This window comes from Neopelma chrysocephalum, unplaced genomic scaffold, assembly GCF_003984885.1.
Source record: "Neopelma chrysocephalum unplaced genomic scaffold, ASM398488v2 Primary Assembly neopelma1_76, whole genome shotgun sequence".
Taxonomy (NCBI): Eukaryota; Metazoa; Chordata; class Aves; order Passeriformes; family Pipridae; genus Neopelma; species Neopelma chrysocephalum.
The window spans coordinates 2359965-2384581 of record NW_020897737.1 but is presented as its reverse complement, the minus strand read 5'-3'; the positions used below and the strand labels follow the sequence as shown (position 1 = coordinate 2384581).

The 24617-nt window shown below is 44.2% G+C and overlaps 1 protein-coding gene across 3 annotated transcripts in view; it reads right to left on the bottom strand.

Moving 5' to 3' along the window:
• The window catches only part of NHS (NHS actin remodeling regulator), a 260175-nt gene that overhangs the window by 43206 nt on the left and 192352 nt on the right, over positions 1 to 24617 (bottom strand). Inside the window, exon 1 of one of the 3 annotated variants that reach the window (XM_027688882.1) lies at positions 7463 to 7557. The exons of the other annotated variants lie outside the window; for them this stretch is intronic. Within the exon in view, the coding sequence (XP_027544683.1) occupies positions 7463 to 7484 (22 nt within the window). The 5' untranslated portion in view covers positions 7485 to 7557. Of the gene's footprint in view, positions 1 to 7462; positions 7558 to 24617 lie in introns of those variants that run through there. 3 annotated transcript variants of the gene reach the window in all.

The window sequence follows — 24617 nt, the reverse complement described above, 5'->3', positions numbered from 1 at the left end:
TCTATTCTATTCTATTCTATTCTATTCTATTCTATTCTATTCTATTCATTCTTAAGTCTAATTCTAACTCTAATTCTATTCTGTTCTACCTTACCCTATTCTAAGCTATTCTTTCTATCAACATGAGACAGAATGGCCACATTTCATGCTTCTAATTTTATATCTAAGCTTCAAATTCATAATATCTCACAATCTGACAACTCACTGCATGCAGGAACTCTCTAGATAGTGTTGGGAGGTCGTGAGCTGATACAAGGCAGTGTATTGTGCACATGAGGTAATGAACCTACGAAAATAATTCAGGGTCTAGCTAACTCTGGCTGTGTTATTTGAGGTCATTTCCTGCTCTCAAACTATGAAGCTTCTTCAGGTTTTAATGCAACAAAATGACCTCTGTCTTTCTACAATATGTTATACTGGCAAAGTGGCTGCAGCTATGCTGACAGAACTGCATTTTAGCAGTCAGTCTCCTCCTTGCACTCCCATATTCTTCAGAAAGATTATGCTGATGAATGGCAGTAATGGCTTTGGCTGCACAGTTTTACGGGTCAAAGATAACACTCTTTTCAGAGCTTCGTCCCATACCTTTGCACAAGCAGAAATAAGTAGTGAAGAAAATGAGCTTGTGTTCATTCAGACTTGTTATGGGGAACACAACCTTTTACATTCAGACTACATGAAAGAAATTTTAAAGTGTAGGGCACTACAGTTTTTACTCTTAGCTTCATTGACTGCTATTTCCCCACCTTGAGCTTCCCCACTTGACCTACTGAGTAAATGCTTCTTCACAGGAAATAGGAGTTTTCATCCAGCAAAGCTGAAACCCTTTTCATGGGATCACAAGCTCTTCAGGGTTGCTTTGTTTGCCAAATCCTATTCTGATAGCCCACAGACTACAATTTATAATAGAAATAAAGTTTATTGCATCTCTTGGAGGTACCATCAACTGCACAGCGCCTCTGTTTAAACAGCTGCCGGAATACGAAGGTAGGGCTCTACCTGACTCTAAAGAAGTTTCCAGTAATACCATGGAGACTTCACCATGATGCTGGTACGGGAAACAACCTGGGACTCGCAGGCTGACTACGTCTTGGAATCACCTTCCTTCAGAGAGGATCAGAGAAAGCAGTGAGGCCAACCCAGGGCAGGATGACTGGTTTGGAAAACAAGCAAGGCCAACTGAAAGGATCAGGGCAGAGAAGATGGATTCCTAAAAGTTACCAGTAGGTGTTATGAAGAGACAGCATAGAAAATGCAGAAGAAAAACTGCACGAAATGTAAAAATCACACATGTAGTTCAGCAGAAACACAGTTCAAACTCAGAGAATGGGACTGGAGTAAACCAGATTCATACATCAGCCAATCTTTGAATAGGCTAAACACTTTATGATACATTTATGCAGTGATGTACAACTTACAGGTTTATTTATTTTTTAATTTTGCCTCATATGAATAGACACCTGGCACTGCCAAGGCAGAAAGGGACACTTATATGTGGAAATAGAACAACTCAAGATGTAAGATTTTATCAAAACTGGGAGAACCAGTTTCCCCTCAGGTATTTGCTGAACTCCTTCAACATCGAAAGAGTGATAAACTATGAAATGCAGGTTAGGACGTAAGACCGGATAGTCCTGGACTGCTCCAAAGAACCAGGATTGGGCCTTCAATAAGTGCCAGACCTGGGGATCTGAAGACACATTTCCAGGATGAAATGTGGACAGCATCCTTTTCCCAAGGCACTGCTAGACCCAGCCTGTAGACACTGATCCAATGATTGAGCCTCTGCTCTGGCAAGTCTTGAAGCTTACAGCAAATCACAGGGTTTGGACTGGACTATAGCCTTGCAGTTGTGGAGTTGTCTGACACCAGTATCACATGCCCATGCACATTACAGGAAGAGAAAGAAAGCATATTACTGTTTGTGCAAGTTGAATTTGAGGAGTCTACCATTTAAGCACTGCACACCTTATGTTTAAAAGGCTATTCAAGGTATTACAGTAATTTTTCTCATATTACAGCTGCAGCATTTCCAATGTACTCTGCCTTCCCAAAATGCTCATTAACCTGGGCCTCCTAAATCACATCTGCTCTTCCTGCCATTCAAACTGTGCTAGTGCAAGTCAAGTCCCTTTCTTACAGATCATGAAAGAATATCTCGAGAATAAAATTTAGTCACCAAAAACCTGGGAGGAATTCAGTTCAGCAGGGAAGTAAAACCATTTGTTTTGATGAAACTGACATATCTTTTTTTTTTTTTATGTTGTTATATGACACACTCACTGTTTCACAGTTAATTGAAAAAGCCATAAAGTCACAGAATTGTTCTGATCTGTAGTAAAAATACAACCATGTGCTACAATTAAGTTCCTAAACCACTGATGAACAGGCTACAATAATTATTGCAGGCTTGGCTCAGCATTTGGAGTTAGACACTGAAAATAAAAAGGCTTAGGTAGGGTGGTGCTGAGAAGGAGTCTGGGACAAATTAAGTGCAAGGGAAAATTGATCCTTCCCTTACCATCCTGCCTTACCATGCTCATATTTGAAGCAGGAAGTCTAGAGCAGGGCTGTAGCAATGTGATAGCACAAAGCACACACTAGCCTTGCTGCTGGCCAGTGACACAGCAGAAACCCTGGGAGACAGGCATGGGATATCAGCTAGGTCAGGGCAGTGCTCAGGGCTGCAGGCTATCAGGAGCACAGTAGGCAAATCCCTCCAAGGTCTGCAAGTGCTGCCACAGCACAGGCAGTGGATAATACCTTGTCAGCAGGCCACATTATTGAATAGCAATAACTTTCCATAATAACTAATTAACGTCACATACAGACCAGACATTTAAAAGAGAGAAAGTGCTATAGCTTTTCCTTCATCAAACTGCAGCACTGAGGTTGAGTTTTACTCATCTGCTGGACTGGCACAAGAGCCAGGACCTTCCCTTTGGCAGCTATGGATTGAATCAAGCTGTCACCTCCCCTACCTCTATGGTGCCATTACTTTTGTGGCCATCCTGCCTGGAGAGCAAGCTCTGGTGTATTTGGATATCCCACACTCAACCCTAAGATGTCATCCAGCTCTTCCTCCCCAGTGGGGACCGGTCTCTGCAAAAGGAGGGTCCTGGCAGCACCCACCTTAGGCAGGGTTCACACCTCCCAGGAAAGCACTCACTCCTCCCACAAAGGCTCCTTGGCATGCCCAAGATCCTGGGAAATCTCAGGAAAAGTTTATTTTGGAAGGTTCAATAATGTGGCCATGGTCAGCTCTCTACCCCTCCCACTTTTCTTATGTACCAACAGGGGGACATATCTGTGTCACTCCATGTCGAGCATGTTGCCTTTTCATTCATAAAAGGTAGCCTGTATCTTTAATCACTTTGCCAGATAATAGGAAAGAAACAAGCACTTGATTGTCTGTGTTATCAGACACTATTGGAAAAGTCTAGATAAGGATGCTGAACAACCTTGGCTTATTAGTATTCCACATGCAAACGCTTCCCCATAATCCAGAGTCATCTGTATCCCGGCAACCCTTTAAATTTCATTCTCACTGAATTGCCAGATCTTTATCAAAATATAATTACAGTCTTAATTTGGATGATAAATTTTGATTGCTTATGCTGTGCCAAAAAAAATAAAAATCGTCAGGTACACGAGAAATGAGGTACAACTGTGAGACATGAATCTGCATATTCTGACATTGGTGCATCACCTTTCCTCTTATCAAAAATTTGTTAGCTAGCAGTGAGGTTAGGTAGGGGTAAATAGGCAGGGACATGAAAAAAAGTCTTCTGATGCCATCAAACGAAATTTGCACTAAAAACAGGGAGGAATTTGAAATCTGCAGTTGCATATGAAGATTATCACTATTACGAAGATTATATACTATTATCATTATGAGGTGAATCATGTGCAGCACTGCTGTTCAAATCTGGAAGAAAACACTGGTCCTTCCTGAAACATGAAGAGATTGTGCCGAACTCACCTTTTCTCCCACTGCCTTCTCCTCGCTGCCTTCAATCACTGGCAGAAAACAGCACAGTGCTTTATAGTTATATCCAGATTACATAGATTTTTCCAAAACTAGTAGCCTAAAAAAAGTATCTCAGAGGACTATAACCACTGCCTGCTCTACCAAGTGAGCCCAAAGGAAAGGAGACAGCCCTGCAAACAAGCCATGGAGGTTACCTAGTTTCTGACTTAACAGACTACAGCAGTCCAAACCTACTTCAGTTTTACCCTGTTGAAATGCCAGGGGGGAAATATAATTACTCAGATGACAATGGCATAAATGCAATTAGACGTTTGACCTTAGCGTTTCTTGGTCACGTGCATAGAGTTGAACTCATTGCTAAATTTGGGAAGTTCTTCTTTTCCTCCTTTCCCACAAACACATTCACACTGAGCTATTCACACTTTCTCTGCATCCCTGATAAGGATTCTTTCCTAGGACAGATGCGATCTCATCCCTTGAAAATTATTTCCTCGCCTCCTGTGCTGGCTTTTGGCACCCAGCCTCAGTCCTCTTTATCTACTGCTGTAACTTTGATTACGATTGCATGCACCATAAAATGCCTCTTTGACACACCTATTAGCTTGAATTCACTCTCATGGAGTGTATGTTGTCCTCCCCTGAGAAGACCATGAAAGATGAGAACAGCAGAAACAGTAAGTAAATTCTACCACAAAAACATATAGAAGGATTACACTGTAGATTGAAAGTCTTACTGTATCACAGTTACAGTATGAAAAATGTGCTTCCTCGTGAGCAGTGGTCAACTACATCACTCAAGTGAAGTCTGTTTCCCTGATGGTTCACTGCCCCAGCCCTCTCCAAGAGACCACTCCAACCCAAATGCAGTTTTGTTCAGAACCTGGTATAAGCAGACACAGTTACTAATGGTAAGACTCAAAGCTCATTGAAGTCCAGAAAGATGCTGCAACATCTGCAATCATGTCTGTGCACTGGTTCCCATTTCCTAAGTCATGTCCATCCCTGACACATCAGTAGCGCTTTTGCTGACAGTTAGCAGTACAAAGTTTTACAGCTGAATGGGCTCAGGCACTGAACCGTTCTCGTCCCTTCGGTGGTAGGAGCTCAATGGGGCTAACTAATATTGCAGTAGAAATGGAGGGCAGGAAGGAACCATGAGAGAATTGTCTGGTCCGTCACTTTTCCAACTCTGAAACACAGCTAAAATTAATAGGAAATTAGGCAGCCACCTCCTGACACAGAAGATGCTTCCTATAGTGAATTTTGACTGATATGTGACTGAACCTGTCCTAAAAATGCCAAAATGCAAAGCCAAGCTAATTCCACTGCTCTAAAGTGGACTAAGTATTTTTAGTTCACCCCAATTTTATTATTCTTATTAGGCTTTAAAAAGCCTATAAGAAGGGCATCCTATAAGCTCCATAGGAGCCTGTCCCAGTGCTTTATTCCTCTTTGTGCCTGGAAAGGTCTTCCTAACCTTCCCTGCTGCAAAGTCAGCTGGCTCCTAAGGGGGAAAGCTGCAGAAGCGGGCATGCCCTCTGCAGTCACATGCAGCTCCCCTCTTCTTTGGGTATCAGACTCAATCTTTAGTGCCATAAATTTGCAACTTCTCACCTCAGATGAACTGAGGTGAGACAAAAAAGCCTGGTGCTGTGGCCCAAAAACCAGAACTAGTTTTCACTCCAGGTGGGGCAGTGGGAATATGTGGGCCCCTAAAGAGGAGGATGAGTTTCTGCTTACTCCAGATGCACATTTCTTTGCCCTCCTAAAAATGCATTCATTTCCTGCTGGTGAAGGGTGCCATGCTAAAATCACAGGAAAACAAAGTTGCCTATCCAGAGCAGCAGATTCAGCCTGGCACTAGAGAGATGGAAAGCTTCCATATGCCGTGGTGACTAGTTCAGCACAGCCTGTTAACCATTCCCTCCACCTGCCAGGCACACTGCTCCCACATAAGCACTATCAGTGAAGGCAAGCATACATCTGGATGAAAACCACAGTGATAAGAACATGCCATTTTTAAAGCCTGGCTTTTATCTCTGAGTTACATGTTCCAACACTAAGGCTAACGTTGAGAAGACTGGCAGAAGAGGTTGCCAGATTTACTCTTCCTCTGCACCATGGCATGTTGCAGGGGGAGGAGTTCAAAATGGCCCCTGTGACGGCTGCCAGCATCTTCAGAATAGCTGGTAAAAGAGGGGCTTGTTCCTCCCAGCTATTCTTCAGTAAGAGCTTTCTCAAGGGGAGCAATGGATTCCTCAACCCTTCATCAACAGCAGGAACTTCCTGAAGGAACATTCCTGAAGGTATCACAATGTTCCATTTCTATTCAGACTCTTTCATTCTTGAGCCCAGATCCCCCATTTTTAAGCTCACAGTTGTCATGACAGACTACCAGAAGGTCTGTGGCTATCACATGCACATCCCAAGTTCCTAGTAAGCAAAATTGTGGTCTGGCTTCTTCAGCTATCTTGAGTGTTTTCCTGGATGAAAATACAAGCAAGTCTCACCACTGGGAAATGGGAGCCCATACAGAAATGTTATGAGCCTTCCATAGCCAATTGGACTCTTGGCATTACACCCTCTGCCTTTGCACCAAGCAGCATCACAACAACCACAAACCCAAACTGTACCAGTGATACCAGTAGCTGAATACTTGAAACTATAAATTGGGAATGCTCTTCACTGACTGCCATTTTGGCTAAGACATTTTACCCTTGACAACCTTATTTATCTAAAAATTGCTTGACTACTTCTGCTGATTCTAGGAACCAGAGACAGAATAACCCTCTGTGGTGCTGACTGTCCACAATGCAGTCTGGCAGCCCACTGATTTCTATGGAAGACAGCAACAGGGCAAGTGCAGGGGAGGGAGCAGCACGCAAGTGGTTAATGCATGCCATGAAGAACTATACATACATATACTGTCTCGTATAGCCAGAATCTCTTATGTTGACATTTTCCATTCACTTCCACTGGAACTAAAATGCTCATAATAAAAATCTGGCAATCAAAAGCATAGAAATTGTCACCAAAGAAAAATCATTTCTATCTACATAGTTGACCAGAAGTCTTTCTGCCTCTTACAAGCAACATTAATGCCATCCATTACAGCAACAAATGCCAGCCAAGTCCCCTTCTTTCCACCTGTGATTTTAAAAGTACATTTCCCATGCAGAATGCTGTGTGCTTGGCAACCTCTGCATCTCCCCTCCCGATGAGTAGCAGAAATGCTACATGCTAAACTCTCTCCTCTAATGACATGGACTGCCACATTAGAGAAAAATTCTCAAACTACCCAGGAAAAACTCCAAAAAAGCTGCAAGGTATTTAACAAACCAGAGGCAATAGCAAAAGTCAAACCCTCAAAGCAGAGAGAAAGAGAGAGAGAAAGAAAGAGAATGAAAAGAAATGCCCTCTGCTTGACCCAAAATAACAGAACAGTTCTGCATAGGAAAGAAAATTAATTACCATTGTGGGGACCCTCAGTCATTTAGAGTCTCCAGTCAAGGCTGAGAGCCATTCTGAGACTGCAGGTTTTCCTCTAACTTCACTCCCCAGCTCTGTGAGGAACCAGTTAAAAATGACATCACTGCTCATACTACCCTCCTCCCCCTCCCCATTCACTTGCTAAAAAAGCTGAGGCTGCTCCTCTCCCCCTGCATTGGCTCCAGATTTGGTCCTCACTCCTCCTCGACAAGTTCTCGGTCTGCAGTTGACTGTGCAGATCGGTGTCAGTGCGGGACGGAGGATGAGTTTCTATGCGCTCTTAGAGAATCCCCACTGGCACCCACTTGAGAAATAAAATAGCCTTTCCATTAAGAAATCAGAAGAGGTCTAACCTCGCGATGTATAATGCATTACACAACCAGCTCTACAGAAGGCAGACAGTCTTCCTCTTTGAAGCAGGAGGGAGAGAGAGACCCCCCAAGGGGTTCTGCATTTCGTCTCATCTTCCTTAGAGGAGAAGACCCTCTCTGTGGTTTGCTGCTGCATCCTCCTTGCATTAGGACTGCAATCTATCTTTTTTTTTATTTCCCTCCCCCCAAGTGTGACATCATCAGACACCAACTCCACTTCTGTAATAAAAAAGGATCCCAAGCAGAGCTACCTGGTACGAGGTCATCTGGAGGACCCAGGCGATGCTGTCTCCTGAACAACTGTCACTTCTTACAAAATACTATGCTCTTACACAGTGTCATCTGGATTTAATAACCCTGCGCTTGCTGCAGACCAGGAGACCCCGCTGCAGGGTGAGATCGGTCTCGTTTCTATCCCCACAGGCTCCACCAGCATCACCAGCAAGCAGGTCCCTCTGGAATGCTCCCTTGGTACACACTATTCACCTCTCAACTCCGTTTATTCCCCTCCTCTAACTGCTGGGAAGGATGCTGCAGCAAAATTCCTCGGCCAGCACTCCCATCTGCTACAGAGCAGCCAGGCTGAGCGCACCCAGCACACACGCTTCCCAACACTCCTCCACTCTCCTCAGCCTTATCAGCATCACTGAAGGGGGCCTTCTACAGACACCCCTGACTGGTGGCTGCGCAGCTCATGGCCAGTCGCAGCGCAGGGCCTGTGCGTTGCCAAGGGCACCCGCCACCTTATTTTCCCTTACCTGCATTTTCTCTCCTGGGATAGTGCGGGGGCTTGTGCTGTGCCTGACCATCCCCGGGGCAGCCAGTGGGTACCAGAGTGGCTGGGGTGAGCCCCACCGCCGCCGCTGAGGCGAGGGATGGACGACACCTCCCGGGATCGGCAGCCTTCCCTGCGCGCTCCCATGCTTGCAGCGGCAGCCAGCAGCGGCGGCGGCAGCCACAGCACTGGCAGGAGAGAGGAGTCTGTGTGCACATGCATATGTATAACATATGCCTTCGCGTACCTGTTATATAGACACAGAGCTACATGATGGCATAAACACAGACGTGTGTTTTGGATCTCTTGCTACCAGCAATGCCACAGACATATAATATATTGCAAAAAGTGAAAGAACTGATGGGATACGGAATTTAAAAGATGTGTGGATGTGGCACCTAGGGACACAGTGCAGTGATGGACCTGGCAATGGCAGGTTAACGTTTGGATTCAATGATCTTAGAGGTCTTTTACAACTTAAAAAATTCCATGATCCTATGATACAACTGTATTAGCAAATGTGCTCAGAGTGGTTTGTGTGCTGTCTACACAGTCTGGACACAAATATAACCCTTGCCGCAGTGTTGATTAGAGATGAGTATCTGACACAGGGCTGTAAAGGCTTCACAAAACTCATGGAAGCTCCTCTAAAAGGTGTAGTGGCATGTCATGTAACAGTACTTTGTAAGCTAGAAATGTCTTACATGGAGGGAGACTGGTAAACTCAGCCATGAATCCCCCATCAGCCCTCTGAATCAGGAACATGCTGGTGCATCAGGTCCCAGAGAAAATCCATGCTAGAGACAGGGAGTCAGTGGGAAGTCAAAAGAAGTCAGTAAAAATCCTGCCTCAGGGTTTATTCATAACTCCCTCCCCCTTATTTTTCAGAGCTGTGTTTTGCACATGGGCTGGTAACACATTCTTATCAAACACCAGAGCCCTTCTGAATGAGCCAGGGTTAAAAGCCTGACATCTCCTGTCATCTGGGACAGAACAACTTTACACACTCATCAAAGACAGAATTTCCACTAATCTCCCTCTCCATCTTTTAGCAAGTGGCCATGCAGGTCTTCTTTTCCACAGCTCTGCCAGACTGCACTCATCCTCTCTGGGCATGCAGAAGGCACAGGTCTCTGGCACAGGAAGGTGTGAGCCTAAGACTGAGGAGCGATGACTGGTGGACAGAGGTGTGGGACCATCTTTGAAGCTCTACCAATGTGAACCTTCAGATAAATATAGAAGAGCATGTCCTCTGCCATCACTCATTAATCAAACCTCAGTTTTATAACTGTTCTGGTAGGGATATCACAGTTGTTAGCAAAGGGGGATCCTACATACACGTAGCAGCATCAATAACATCTCTGCAGAAACATTGATTATACATCATATAGTAGATTAAAAGACAAAAAAGAAGTGTGTCAATTCACCAGGTAAATCCCTGTATTTCACTTCCAAATGAAGTGTTTAACCCAGCTTCCTAAGGAAAAAAGGCAAACTTGCTGCCACCTGTCCCCTGCATCCAATTCCCATAATTTTTGAGTTCCCTGCCCAAATTTGCCAGAATAATTTGATTATGTTCTATATAATTAAGTACCTACAAATTTAAGGTGAAAAAACCCCAAAAACTTAATCAGTACCACTCTCATTTAGGACAGCCAGGTAAAATTTCCACTGGGAACTTACTGGCTGACTGGCTCTGTGCTAGTGGTGGTCCCCTTTCCCTGAGAGAGGGGAAGAGTGTCCTCTGGCTTTTCTGAAAAGGTAGAAAGTGTTTCAGAGAGTAAAGAGCAAGTCTACAAATCTGCAAGAAGTCCTTACTTTTTCGTTTTCTTTGGTTAATGTGACAATTTGTTTAGTGTTTCTGTTTTCCTAAATCTGCTTCTCATGGATCAGCACTTTGGAGCTCAAATGCCAGGGATTTTATCCCCTGAAGAAACCTTTTAACATGCCCTTCTCATTTTACTTTGGTTCTCCTAAGTAATGGCATTTTTTTAATTGGCCAGGAACGTTCGTAGACTGCTGGCTGGTTATAACAGCTCCCAGACCTGACAAGTTCCATTCTCATTCCTGGTTGTGAGATGTTTTTTCAGGAAAGCAAACAAACTCATTCCTGTAAGAAAGAACAGGCAAACAAAGTGTGGGATTGGGGGGTGGAAAGAACCCAACAGAAATAAATTAGGGCTGAAACTACATCCAGAGCTCCAAAAACTCCCAAAGAGGCAGAAATTCTTCTAGTCAGAAGAGAGAGAAGCTTGCCCAGCTCTCCCATCATTTTCCCTCCTATTATACTGATATTATCTAACCATTCTACTTGGTGATTGCAGATTGTTTTGAGTATTTGGGTGACTGAGCTGAAGATCAGTGCTCAAATTAATGAGCACCAAGTAGCAGCACTGCCCTAATATATGCATATAGCTTGGGGTACCTTCAAAGCAAATGGGGCAGAATACGCTCCATATTATATGAATTGCCATGGCAAATGCACCTTGTTCAGAATTTCCACTATCTTCTTTAATCTAGTACTATGCCTCCCACAAGCACAGTTTAACAAATGTATTTTATCATATAAATGGGTGTTTCCCATTTTGAGAATCCTTCAGAGGTAAGATGAGAGTCCTGGACTACTTTCCTGCTCTGACCAGTCTTTAAATGCAATGAAGTCTGATAACAGACATGAAGAAGTCAGTAGATGAATGTCACACATCTATATCCTCTGCTATTTTTAACATTACAGAGTGTACTGAAAGGAAGAACGAAAAGTCCTCCTCTTTAATGATGTCCCTGAAATTTTTGAAAAAAATCTAAATTTCAATACTCTTCCATTGCAACCCAAACTATTACAAAGTAAATCAAGGTCATGGCTGTCTGTCACTTTCCCAAATTACTCTTGAGTAAAGACAGCCCTCAGCCAAATAATATCAGTCTAAACAGGAACTCAGTCTCTTCTGTTTCGTTATCCCAGAGAGGTTTCAATTTCAAAGCTGACTTGGACCACATAAAAGTTAGCTTTTAAGCAGGAGCAGTATGAATATTTCTCCCTCCCCTCTATTTTACCTTCTCAAGGAAAGAAAGAAGAAAATAAGACCCAGTACTGGTTCTGCTGACCTGACACAAGAGGAGGAAGCAGAACACCATGGCATTCTTCTGAGAGGAAATCTCAGTGCCATTATTTCATCATCTATTTTCCTTCCTGCTCCACTTGACTGCATGGTATCCTAAAAACAGGCTGCTCCAGCCTACTTCACCCATTTCAGAGGAGCTGGCCATCCTTGGAAGGGGCAACTCCAAGCACCCCACCATTTGGCAACAAGAGGTGACAACTCAACTGACCCTGGAGATCCTTACTGGTGTTACCTTTCATATTCATAAGGTGCAGCTGGAGCAGGTCCAGAGGAGGGCCATGAAGATGATCAGGGGGCTGAAGCACCTCTCCTGTGAGAATAGGCTTAGAGAGTTGGGGTTGTTCAGCCCAGAGAAGAAAGAAAAGGCTCCAGGGAAACCTTCTAGCAGCCTTCCAGTACCTAAAGGGGATGTACAAGAAAGCAGGAGAGGGACTTTTTCCAAGGGCATGTAGTGACAGGACAAGGGGGAACAGCTTTAAACTGAAAGAGGGCAGGTTCAGATTAGAAATTATTTACTATGAGGGTGATGAGGTACTGGAACAGGTTGCCCAGAGAGGTTGTGCATGTCCCATCTCTGGAAGTGTTCAAGGCCAGATTGGATGGGGCTTTGAGCAACCTGGTGTAGTGGAAGGTGTCCCTGCCCATGGTAGGGGAGTTGGAACTAGCTGACCTTTAAGACCCCTTCCAGCCCAGGCCATTTTTTGGTTCTATGATGATTCTATGAAATGTGAGAAATGGAGAAAAAAAGGAGGAAGGAAAGAGAAATTTGGAAGGGAAAGACAAGAAAGGTACATTGCTTCCCATGTACCTGCCATACATTTCAAATGGCAGGCATACACTGGGCACATGATACAGCTTGCGTGTTTATCATGTCACTTTTGCTGCACTTAATTCACCACAGCTGGGTTTCATGTCCTCAGCAGGCAGTGGCCTCAATGACAGTCGTACACCAAATTCCAGCCTTGAAGTCTTCATGCCAGGCTCCTTGTAATGGCTGGTTTTGACTTTAACATTCAGCTTTTATGCTTTAAAACTCTTAAGGGAATAGCCTTAGCACGGGTATTCCCTTTTTCTTTTACTTGCATGCCTGAAAGGCTGGGTTGCAGTTGCATTGCTGGTCTGTCCCTGTTTTGGCCTTGACAGACAGACCAAGGACACTGCAGCCCTTTGACAAAATCTGGAAACAGAAGCAGGACAAGGGAGGGCCTGTCTTGCACTTCCCAGTTCCTCTTAACCCCAGCTTTTCCTGCCTGTTACTGCACATCCCGGTCTATGCTGTGCTACACACTCTGGGGCTATGAAGTCAATGTTGTAAATTTAGGTAGCTCTTGCCACCAGGAAAGGAGATGCAAACTGGGGAGAAAGAGCACTAAAAAATAATTATACAATAAAAAATAATTATACTCTGATACAGAAAATTGAGTATATTTTGGATGTGCAGGGCCGAACATTTTTGAGGAGCCAGAAGGGGAAGCATCAGAGTTGGAGCAGTGGGGAGGGACAATGAAAGGCAGTAAACACACTTCAAGGTAATAATATCATCCTGAAAGCCTTTCATTTGCAGTAACTGTACTCTGGGCTGGTTTTCTAGCTGCCACCCGCATGCAATGTGCATTGCTTTACCACAAGCAATGTAGAACATATTGCAGATGCTCGTAGCAATGGAAAATACAAAAAGTAAAGTTAAAAAAAATGCAAATGGGAGTAACTAATAGCACACTCATGCCTAGAAGTGAGATTGTCAAAAGCATTCTGAAGGCTTCAGATATGCACTGCCCATCATGAAAACCACTTGGCTTTGTGAATCACAACTCCCCTCTTATTACACTAGGGTAGAGGAAGGCCTCTTGGCATTTGGGAGGTAAGTAAATTGTATTTCTAAGAGACAAAGCAGGTCATGTATTATTAAAATAATTATTAACTAGAATGCAATGCAATGCAATAAAAGAAAAATCTTGAGGTTTTTGGGGATAGCACTCAGGGGATGTTGCCACACAATGAACTGGATTCTGCTATCAGGTCTCAGACCATTTCCCACACCCAGCCTCATACATAGGTGCCTTCACATGGCCAAGGACCCACATTCTCAGTGGGTCCTCACTGAGTATGATATTTTTTCAAGGCTAAAAGATCATTGACTCAGGGCCCTTTCATAATATCAGCTCATGAAGCACAATAATTCTGCTTGCTACAAGCCAGGCCTTTCTTCTTCAATTATATGCACCATATTCTTTCTTCAATTATATGCCCCACATACTCTCATTTCTTAAACCAGAATTAATGAGTGTCTGCTAAAAGACAAGTGCTGTTCTTCCACCAGTTTTGAAGTGTGCCTGTCATCATGGTTGAGCTCTGCCACTGGGAGGTAACTAACTTTTGGCTGAAGCAGCTGCGAGGTGTGCTGCAAGCCTTGAGGACAATGTCACAGCTGTCTGTCCTTCTTGGTGTCTGTTCCTTTTCTGCCCCAACACCCTCCTTTCCAGAAACAGAGCCCTAGCACACAGGCCCTAGCAAGGCTGGTTTGGGCAACCATTCTCGTTTTCCCATACTTTTAGTATTTGTTTCATAGAATCACAGCTTCATAGAATCATGGAATGGTTAGGGTTGGAAGGGACATTAAATATCATCTAGTTCCAAACCCGTGCTGTGGACAGGGACACCTTCCACTACACCAGGTTGCTCAAAGCCCCATCCAGTCTGGCCTTGAATGCTTCCAGGGGTGTGGAGTCTACAGTTTCACTGCAGCTGTAGCAATGAAGCATTTTGGAGCTAACATTGAAAAAGCTTCCACAGCTGTGTCAGAAGATTTAAAAAAATTCCCTGGTGCTCCTTAGGCCAGATTGGCTGCTCCAGCCTGTTGTGACATGTTCACCTGAGGGAGAAAGTGGACCCTTCCTCTATACACTGCGATCCAAGCATGGGGGAATTCCATGGCAGCAGCACCATGACAGCCAATGTCTTTTTCTCACTGCAGAGAAAAGTCTTCCTGGCGCCATTCCTCTGTACCTCCAGGCTACCTGAGTGCACAGCCCCTGGGTGGCTGATGAAAAGTGACTCTCCACTCTGCCCCAGGCTGCCCAGCCACACTGGAACCAGGGGACAGGTCCCAGGTAAAGGCCACCAGAGCTACATCTGCTTGCAACTTGTTTATAACAGAGCAGGTCCTGAATATGCAGTATGTAGCTACCAATTATCAAGGTACTTGCTGGTAAAGATTATTACAGGTTTCTGCTCTTCTTCCTATTGTGATTACAGGGTGCTGCTCAGCCACATACACACCCCACACAAGCAGCTTTTAACCTCATTTCCTACAGAAACAAGTGGGATGGAGTTACACCACCTGCTGAGTACATGGCTGCACCTTCCTCTACTGCCTGCCACCATGGCTCCCTGGACAACCCGAGCCAGATCCACACAGTGTAGGTGACATCAGGGTGCAAAATAACAATTCAGAACATTTATTTTTCTCACAGCTTGAAGAAAAGATGGGATTTTCCACATCACCCTTACCTGGGAAAAACTATTGTCCCATGTCTGCAGCAGTGCAGTGACTGTAACGCTTAACCAGGAGGACAGGAGACACGGATGCATCTTTCCTCTCCTCAGAGGGATATGAAGCTGTATTTTCTACCAATGAGAACAGTGTCACCCACTGCGCAATACAGTACTGCGTCACTGGTCTTCAATACTGATCCTGGTTTGGTTTGGAGTCTCATAAACAAAGAAGAGGAAGCAAAACTTTCTACTCATCAGGACATAAAGATTCTTCCTTCTTGATTAACTAATACATCAAGCTGTGAAATAGAACTTGGATTGCCATGGAACCAAAAAATAAAATCTTGAACTGAATTTTGGGTCCTGCCCTGGGTGACACAGAAACTTTTTAACTGTTTACTATTCCCACTATCCCCCATGCTGCCCTGGAGTGACAGGGTGTGCAACCCACACTTTGGGAGAATTAGGATGTGGTTTACAAGTCTTATAATGATAAAATATGTTGGACAAGTATCAATATATTTGTCTGGTCTTTTGTCTCCGAAAGCAGAATGAAAATGTTTTTGAATAGTAATAGGAGTTGTACTAGTATAAATATTTTGGATTCATAATGTAACTTTCACTCTCAACTCAACAATTAAGAGATTCGTATATGTGGCTCCATCCATTTCTACGTAATCCAATAGTGCCTCAGCTGCCATGCTATTTGGGTGCCAGCTGTAAATAAGAATTGCAGACACTTCTTTTGCTCAGCAGTGCACCACTCCCTTCATTTGTCTGAAGCCTTTGCTTAGCCACAGGTGACAGTGCCGGGGCTCTTAGAAGAACTGAGCCCTGAGTTACACGAGCTTTATATTGTAACTATATTATGTTTATTGTCTCTCACTAGTGTTTCCATCCTTCCTGATTCTTTTTCACAAGATTTTCTTCTTGTTTATTTCAGAAGAACTACTGACTGTGTCATAAATATTGATGTTTGATTTAATGTATTTTGCTTTTAGCCTGGCAACTCTATATTTCTGCTTGCCAGGACTTTGCTTTTCAGACAGCTAGACACAGTTGTTATAATACAGACTAATAACTGCTGGAAAAGGCTGCAAGGTTTTGTAATGCAAATAGAAATATAAGTCACATTCAAGTAACCCAGTGCCTAAAATAGCAACCATGTCATTGTCCTAGCACAACTGGTATCTGAAAAGCCCGCAAACCATCCAGCAAGAACTGCCTTACTCTGACCTGTTAAAACAGAGCAGAACTGCAATAATCTCATAGTATTCATTGTGCACTTTACAGCAAGCTCTACCCATAAACCCAAATAACAACCTAGGGAACTATCACTCTGTACTGACTACATTGGTACAAATCATTATTACTTACCTAATAATTATCACTTGATGGAAAAGAGTTGAGGAATGTAATTTTCAGTGCTTTACTTTCAGCGCTGCCTTCTTGCTTTGATATTGAGTTAAACCCTGAAGATATATCTGCTGAATTTTACTGACAAATTACATTCATCATCTATTTGCCTGTCTTGTCAAGAATCTGAGATGTAATACATATTAAGATACTGCACATGAATTTCCTGTTAGAGCACTTAGCACATACTGTGCTTGATTTCCAAAATCCAAAACAACGCATTTAGTGACCCCCAGGGAGCAGCCAAGCTACAGGATTAGTGATCTCTATGAGCAGTGGCCACAAAACCAAGAATCCAATGAGTATTATCCCCAAGCGGGCTTGCCATCTGCTGCTCCAGGAGAACCACCCCAATTCCTTTCAACACACACGCAATTTAAGACAATCATGAGAATTCTATATTTATTCCTCCATATCCGTGTGCTTCATCCATCAGCTATGAAGGAATAGACCATCATTTGCTATGTGAGCTGAGTACTATATTTGCTCTCTGACCAGAAAAAACACCAGCACATGGTGGCAGGGCTGAGCCATCCATCTGGAGCTTATGGCTCTGCTGCAGAGGGTGGCCAAGGAAGTGGCAGGTGGAGCAAGGATGGACATGGTCATGGCAAAGGTAGGGAGAAATGAGCCTGGAAAGGATATGTGTGACCCTGTGTTTCTCAGTCTTATTGCAGTTGGCTATGTGTCTCTAAAAGCTGTGTCTGCTACTGAAATTTTCCCTCAAGACTGAAAATGGGAGGAAGAAAGCACTTGAGCATGTGCCTTTGATTGAGGGACACAGCATCTCTTCTTGAAAGCTTTGACTGTCCACTGCTTTTAGCCAAAAAGTAGCTAAAAAACTCAGTGTCTGTTCTTGCCTTGGTGACAGTGTGACAGGAGAACAGTTGTATTTTATCCCTGTCTTCATTGCTGCAGTGGGAAAATGAAGAGAGGGGTATGCATAATCAAATGGGAGAGAGAAAAGAGTTGAACTGATTCCACATGCTGCCTGTGTTGGCCAGAAACAGCTCAGAGAAGGGAGGAAAAGCAGAAAACCTTGAGCCTTCACGTCCTGGAAAAAAATGATCATTTATTTTAGAGATAAGCAACCTTCATAGGAAAGGGAGGCCACAGTGATCACCTCTAGCTGGAAAGAGTGCAGTGGTGAAATCCTGTCCCAGACAGAGCCAATAGCAAGAGGTCCAGCAAGGCCAAGGCTGTGGACACCCCAAATGCCTTCTATATGTCAAACATTTAAATTGATGCTAAAAATGCTTACTCTGAATGACAGAGTAAGCTATTTGGGCAGGCTGGTGACTGAGGTAGATGTGTGCAGCAGCAGTGACAGGGCTGCAGTGAGCAGCGATGATAATCCTCTTTGTGGATCAATCTTCAAAAAGCCAAAAAAAATATGTTTTCACAGAGCTATGTGACACCATGACAACATGCAAGTGAATGTCATTGTGCAACTATTTTCCCTGAGTTTCATTAGATAGCCTTGAATTTTGTGGAAATATTGACAGGCCAAGGGAAAATCCCAAGTGCCATTTAATTTTGACAGATGGAAAAAATAATGCCTTGTACAAAGCATGATAGCTTGATGGTCTGCTTTGTCCCTTTTCATCAAGGACCAGCTCCCAGGGGCAGAAGCCTGGATAAAGCACATGTCAAATACAAGGAACCAGAATGGCAGAGAGATTTTATGATTAAATATGCACAAGGGAGAGTGGAAGTGGGGGGAGGGAAGGATGCACATACAGTATAAGAAGTAAATGGTGCAGAAGAGATGGATACGGCAATACAGAACTGCCTGATGTGAAACTGAAACCCAGGCTGTCGGGGAGGCATGACCTACCTCATTTACTCACCACAGTCTACAACTGGAAGTCATCCCAACAATTTATCTCAGCTCCTTACTCAACCACTTTGTTATTTGATAGGAAAATAGCTTTTCCCTGCTAGCATGTGTGAGACCTGGCTAAGCTATTCATAGTAAATCTGGGACTAATTTTATTAGAGCCCTTTCTTGGTTGTTGCACTCTTCTTGAAAAAATATTGTGCCAACAGCTACACAGACAGTATTATTTCATAGAGACCTAGTGCTTTTTCATTTGATATTGACAACAGTGACTGAAGTTGGTTAGACAAATGTGGTTAGGCTTTGCTGTTTGTAAATGAGAAGTGCTGCTGACTGCCTACTTGCTTGCCTGTTTCTACATTTCCTCCATTTGTGAACAGCCCTGTGTGCAGCCACTATGGCTGACTTAACATGGGCTAATACAGGCCCTGGGCCAGAGCCTCGCCAAGCCGAGCAGGCTTTGGCAATGCTGCTCCAGCTGCCTTATTCTTTCTACTGTGCAAGGTTATTGCACAGCGTCCACGAGGTAGGAACACAAGGTACCATGAATGGGAATTAGAAAAGGTAAAATCGTTTCTCTTTGACAGCATTTAAAATCTGCTTCCCCAGCCCTTTGAAACATGCTTCTCACCAGAGCTCCCTGTTCAAACAAAACTAGTGCACTGTACAGTGGATTGGTCACAGGCATCTTTGTTCTGCACCCACACAAAATTAGAAGTGACACTTTACTTCCATTGCAGGCCAGACATCAAGCAGAGTCGTGTCCCCAGTTATAGTTTATTTAAAGCCATAGATGGCTTTTTAGGCATCAAAGAGAAAGGGATATAGGAGGGGGATGCTGCTCAGGGGAAGACTGGGAGGAAACCAGTACAGTTTAGTCACATGTGTCTTTGACTGCTCCATGTTTGCTTTTTAAATTGCTGAAATGTAATGTGGCAATGAAGTTACATGAAGCACGAGACACTGAGTAGTGGGCTATGAAGCTTTTTCAGTTTGTTAGTATTTTAGCTCTGCCATACCTGTTGCAAAGGTAAGGGATTAGACCGGTGTAAATCAGTGCTGTTCCATTAAGGACACCCACAGCAGGAAGCCAGGCTAAAGGCTCAGAGCGCTTCACAAGCTGAGAGTACAAAGCACCATTGGGATACAAAGCATGCTGTCAGCATCCAAGCCATGGGACAGGATGTTTGGAAAGGGCACGTAGTTTTTTTTTATCATGACTTGGACTCTCTTTCAAAGGAATCCCATTTAAACCAGAAACAGGGCTTTGCGCACAGTCAGGCTCTCCAGAGTCAGCAGCTCACCTCTTCCTAGATCAGTACATCTGTGTTACAACCAGCTGGATGCCCCAGCCCTCTGGGGTAGCTGGGTTTCAAGTTTACAAGTATCACAAATGAGTTCATTTCCCCTCATTAACTTTCACAAGTAGTTGCTGCTCCTCTGAACTTTGCATTTCTCTGCTCCTAGATCCCTCAGGAATCTGGGGCTGAAAAAGCCCTTCTCGACAGGAGAGGTTTCGGATGGCTGCCCAAATGAGGAGAATGAAGGGGGCCTCATTAGCCCGGACACAGCACTCACAGAACGGATGGGGAGCGGGATTAAATCAAAAGAGAAACTTATAAAGCAGAAATCTGAGCAGCTTCACTTCTTTTCAGATAGTTGTTTTCACCAGGTTTCTTATTCAATACAAGCCTCATCCAAAGTAGTATGACAAACTGTTGAGCTCATGCTTCCAAATTCAGTTTATTCCTCTGTCTTCATCCCAGACCTCTAATTTTCTTACTTCTCTCAGTGGCCCACTAATTTCTCAAACTGAGAGCTGAGATCCCAGGCTCTCCTCACTGTCAGCTATTTCTCCAGCAGCACGGCAATCTTTGAGACCCCAGAAAGCCCTGCACTAAATGGCTGGTTTGAAAACCTTACTGCACCCATTGCATGCCAGAGGAACGTATGGACTGTCTTATTGGCACTTCCATCAGGTCTTCCGTCACACATGAGGCTGCTTTCCTAAACCACACCTCCCCATGTATTTTATTTCAATCAGGGATTTCTCTTCCTCCTTTTCTGTCTCATGATTTTCATACTGAAGGCTCACATGAATGTTTTCTCGAATAGCAGAACAAACAACCCAAAGCAGCCCACACAGTTAGGGTGAGACTCGGCACACAGATATTAAATGCACAGTATGTGCATTTTCCTCCAAAACCCAGCACTGAAGACATAATAGCATCAAGGGCTGAAACAAGAGAGAAAGCATAATAAGGTTAGGTGAAAAGACTTTGACTCCTTCCCTGTACACGACACACACTGTGGAGAAATGTTTGTTATCCACTGCAAAACTTTAATGACCCTTGGCTAGTCAAATTATTAAAAAATGAGGAAAAGAAAAAAGAAATAAATCCATCCAAACCCACTATGTGGATATATTCATTCTTCAGAGAGGGTAAATTCCAGTGATAAAAATGTGGATAGTCCATGAAGAGGTCTGGGCTTGGGTCCTAGTTATCACAGAGGCTTTATATGTGATCTTGAGCAAACCACTTTGGGAAGGATTCAGTTGCTTCAACAAAGGTGTCCGGTAGCATTTGAGATGCCCTAGGTTACCCAACACATCTTTACAGGGCTGGCTGGTTAACACAAAATAGGACCCTGGGATAGCAGCCGGAGGCCAGGAAGGATTTAGACACCTGTACCTTACCCTGTGCTGTGTTTTGAGTGTCTGTTATAGATACCTCATGCAGCCTTCAAAGCCTAGCAGCTTCTAAGCTGAAGTGCCCATTACCCGCCTCTCCGGAACCCTCTAGCCAGGCTCTGCACTCTGAGACCCAGGGTACTGCTCCCAACAGGCTGTGCTTTCACTGGAGGGCAGCTGGCAGGAAACACCCTACACACCGCAGCCCAAAGCCAGGGACTGCAGGGAGCAGGATTCCCTCTCCCCCAAGGGCAGTGCTGCCCACAGGGTTTGCCCAGGGATCGCACTAGCACTGGAATCACTGTACTGCCAGATTCACGTTAGTCTCCTAGTCTATCCTGTACAATACCCCTGGAGAGGTCCATGGGCCACTGTATTTCATCCAGTGCATTAATCCCTCGTGACAGAGAGAGCCTCCAGACTGCCCAACACACTCAGCAAAGTTAGCATGTCTGTTCCTGGGTATCTTTACAATGTTGGGCATATCTCCTCCCAAAATATCAAGCCCTCATTCCTTTAGCACTTTTCCAAACTCAGCAAGGCACATATGTATGGGTGCCACCATCCCACCAGCCATCATATCTTGAGCATCAGTACCTTTGCTTCTCTATGTGGCCTGCTATCATCTCCAGCCATGGGCTGGCTAACTTTGTATTCTCTGAGCCAGCTTTACAGCACAATCACATTTCAAAAATTCATCATCCAAGCCCAAACTGCCAGTGAGTCTGTCAGAGACAGAAAACTTTGGCAGCTGAGTTGTTGGTGGCCAGAGGCCATTCCCAGTGAGTATAACATAGACAGGGCATGGGCTCTCACAGTGATTTACTGCGCACTCAAGACATAAATCACCATTGCTTCCTGACTACTTGTGGATGTAATCATGTAAGAAGGGGAATGAAGCATTTCCACTGAGTCTTCTTTTCTCCCAGTTTGCAAAAACATTTGTTTCCTCCATCTTATCGATGTCTGACATCTGCGCTTGTGCTGTTGAGAAATTGCAGCTGGGTTTCAGAGTCCAGCTCAAGCCAGGGTGATTCTTGCACATCCCTCCACTTTTGTGCTTCTGCCTTACCATGAGATGCACATGGATACCATGTCCTTTTCTGAAATCTTTGCAGGGGTGAAGAACATAGGCACAAGCACTCGGGACATCTGTCCAGAGCTACCTCTTCCCAGGTCTGATGCCACTACTGCCCATACTTCAGCCTCAGGTTTGTGCCAATCTGTGCATCCCTGCTTTGAGTGAGTGGAGGCTCTCCCAAATTAGGGGCTGTATGAGGCATCCAAAGACCAGATACAAAGTTTCTGACAGGGGAGAAGATGACTCCATTCCTCATTAACTGCTTAGTTATGAAAGTGAGCACAGATCTGCTGGGGGTAACGCTGAGAGCACATCTAGTACTCACTGGCTGGGATGCCCCAAGCCACAAGCTCTAGGACAGGCACCTGGCTTCCTATTCTGCCACCTAGCATTAAGAAAGCTCCAGAGGCCATTGGGTAAGGGATGAGGAAACTGCCCCAAAGCCCCAAGGAGTAAGAGGACCACAGCTTGGGCTTCTCCAGCACAAGAAGGGCTGTAGAGACCTTCGTCCATGCTTCCCTTCTCCCTGGACACCAGCAGAGCAAAGTGGTCATCCCTTCGTCCTGCCCATTCCCTGCCAAGAGTTCCACAGGCAGTACAACTGCTGCCCTGCTACCCTGACTGCATTAACACAAAATCCACCATTACACCAGCTGCTACTAGATCCCTGCTATCTCAAAACAACCAGCATAATTGGCAACAGCAGAGTAAAGTATCAAATCAACTGTGTTTTTGAGGGACTTCATAAGAGGCCAACAAAAGCAAGGACTTTCAAAGCTCTCAGCTACACATAGCAAGAGGTCTCGGTGGAGCATCAGATGACGAGGAACAGATTTGCTGCATTACACAGTCATGTCAAAGGGCTGTGCCAGAGCTTTAGTGGACAGCAAGACTGAATTTCTTTGCACTTGCTGGCTTAAGCCAGACAGAGGCCTGCAGACTTGTGTTTCATATTGTGCCTATCTTCATTTCATTGATCAAAATCTGATAGCTCTCTCACATATCCTACTCCAGACTGGCCCCACCACTTTTGCCGTGGGGATGACTTTTGCACAACTACTGGAGAAGTAAGGGATCTCTTATGATTAAGGGATGGCCCATAGATCAAATTCCACCAATTAACATAAAGATGCATTCTTAAATGATTGGTAGTCATGTTAAACTGGGATGCAGTTCTTGCTTGGTTTGGAGCAAACTGATTTCAAATGCCTTTTTTAATATGGGGAATTTGATGAGTACATGGTATTTCTTTCTGGCCATTTTGTGTGGCTTCCCATGAGGATTGTTGACTCCATAACAAAAGTAGATTTATCGAAGAAGCACCATGTTAACAATTTCTAAAATCGCTTTTTGTTCTGGAAGACAGTTCACAACAGCAGGTACTCCAGAGGAGCTATTGTCAAAATGTGGCTGTGTTTGCTACACATCAGCTCCACTTCCCCAGGAGAATTGAACCTATCCCATTCCTGCTGAACCCAAAAATGAGCTGTTAAAGGAAAACAGGAAGGCTTGTCTGTCCCAGGGTCTGCATCCCTTTAACTTAATTGTTTTATACTTACACCTTTATTTAGCTGAGAATGTATTTTTAACATATACAAAGAGTTAGAATTGAGCTCAGTTGAATGAAAACAGTCCCTATTATACAAAACAAAAACAGCTTCACAGGCTGTTTCTAGTTAAGGGCACACCCACAATGGGCTTGTAATAACTTAGCAAGTAATATCTGCAGAGATGCTCCAGTGTGTGCACTACCATACAAATACTCATCCATATGGTAATTAGTGACATCTATAACTCAATGAATTGATGGACAGTAAATTCCACCTGAATATGAGGAAGAACTTTCTGTGCAGGCGACCACACACTGAAACAGACTGCCCAGTGAGGTTGTGGAGTCTCCTTCACTGGAGCTATTCAAGAACTGTCTGGACATCATTCTGTTCAATGTGCTCCAAGATGACCCTGCTTGAGCAGGAAGTTGCACCAGATGACCCACTGTGGTTTCTTCCAACCTGACCCATTCTGAGATTCTGTGACAGCCACTAAAAGAGCAAAGTTTTAAGCTGATGTAAATGGAGAACACTGAACACAGAGATGGGGGGAGGTAGCTTTCCTGATGGGGGGGAACCTAGTCATTTACCATAATTAGACTGTATCTCAATCTGCCCAAATCCTTTTTTTCCCTGGTCTAAGAGAGTGAGACATGTTTAAGTTGTTTATTCCAGGTCTGTGGAGTCCCTGGATGTTCTGGCAGATGGTGCACACAGTTACACCAACAGACCAGAGAGATTGCTCTCACAACACAAACCCATTAATAACAGCAGGAACATCTGGAACAGGACATT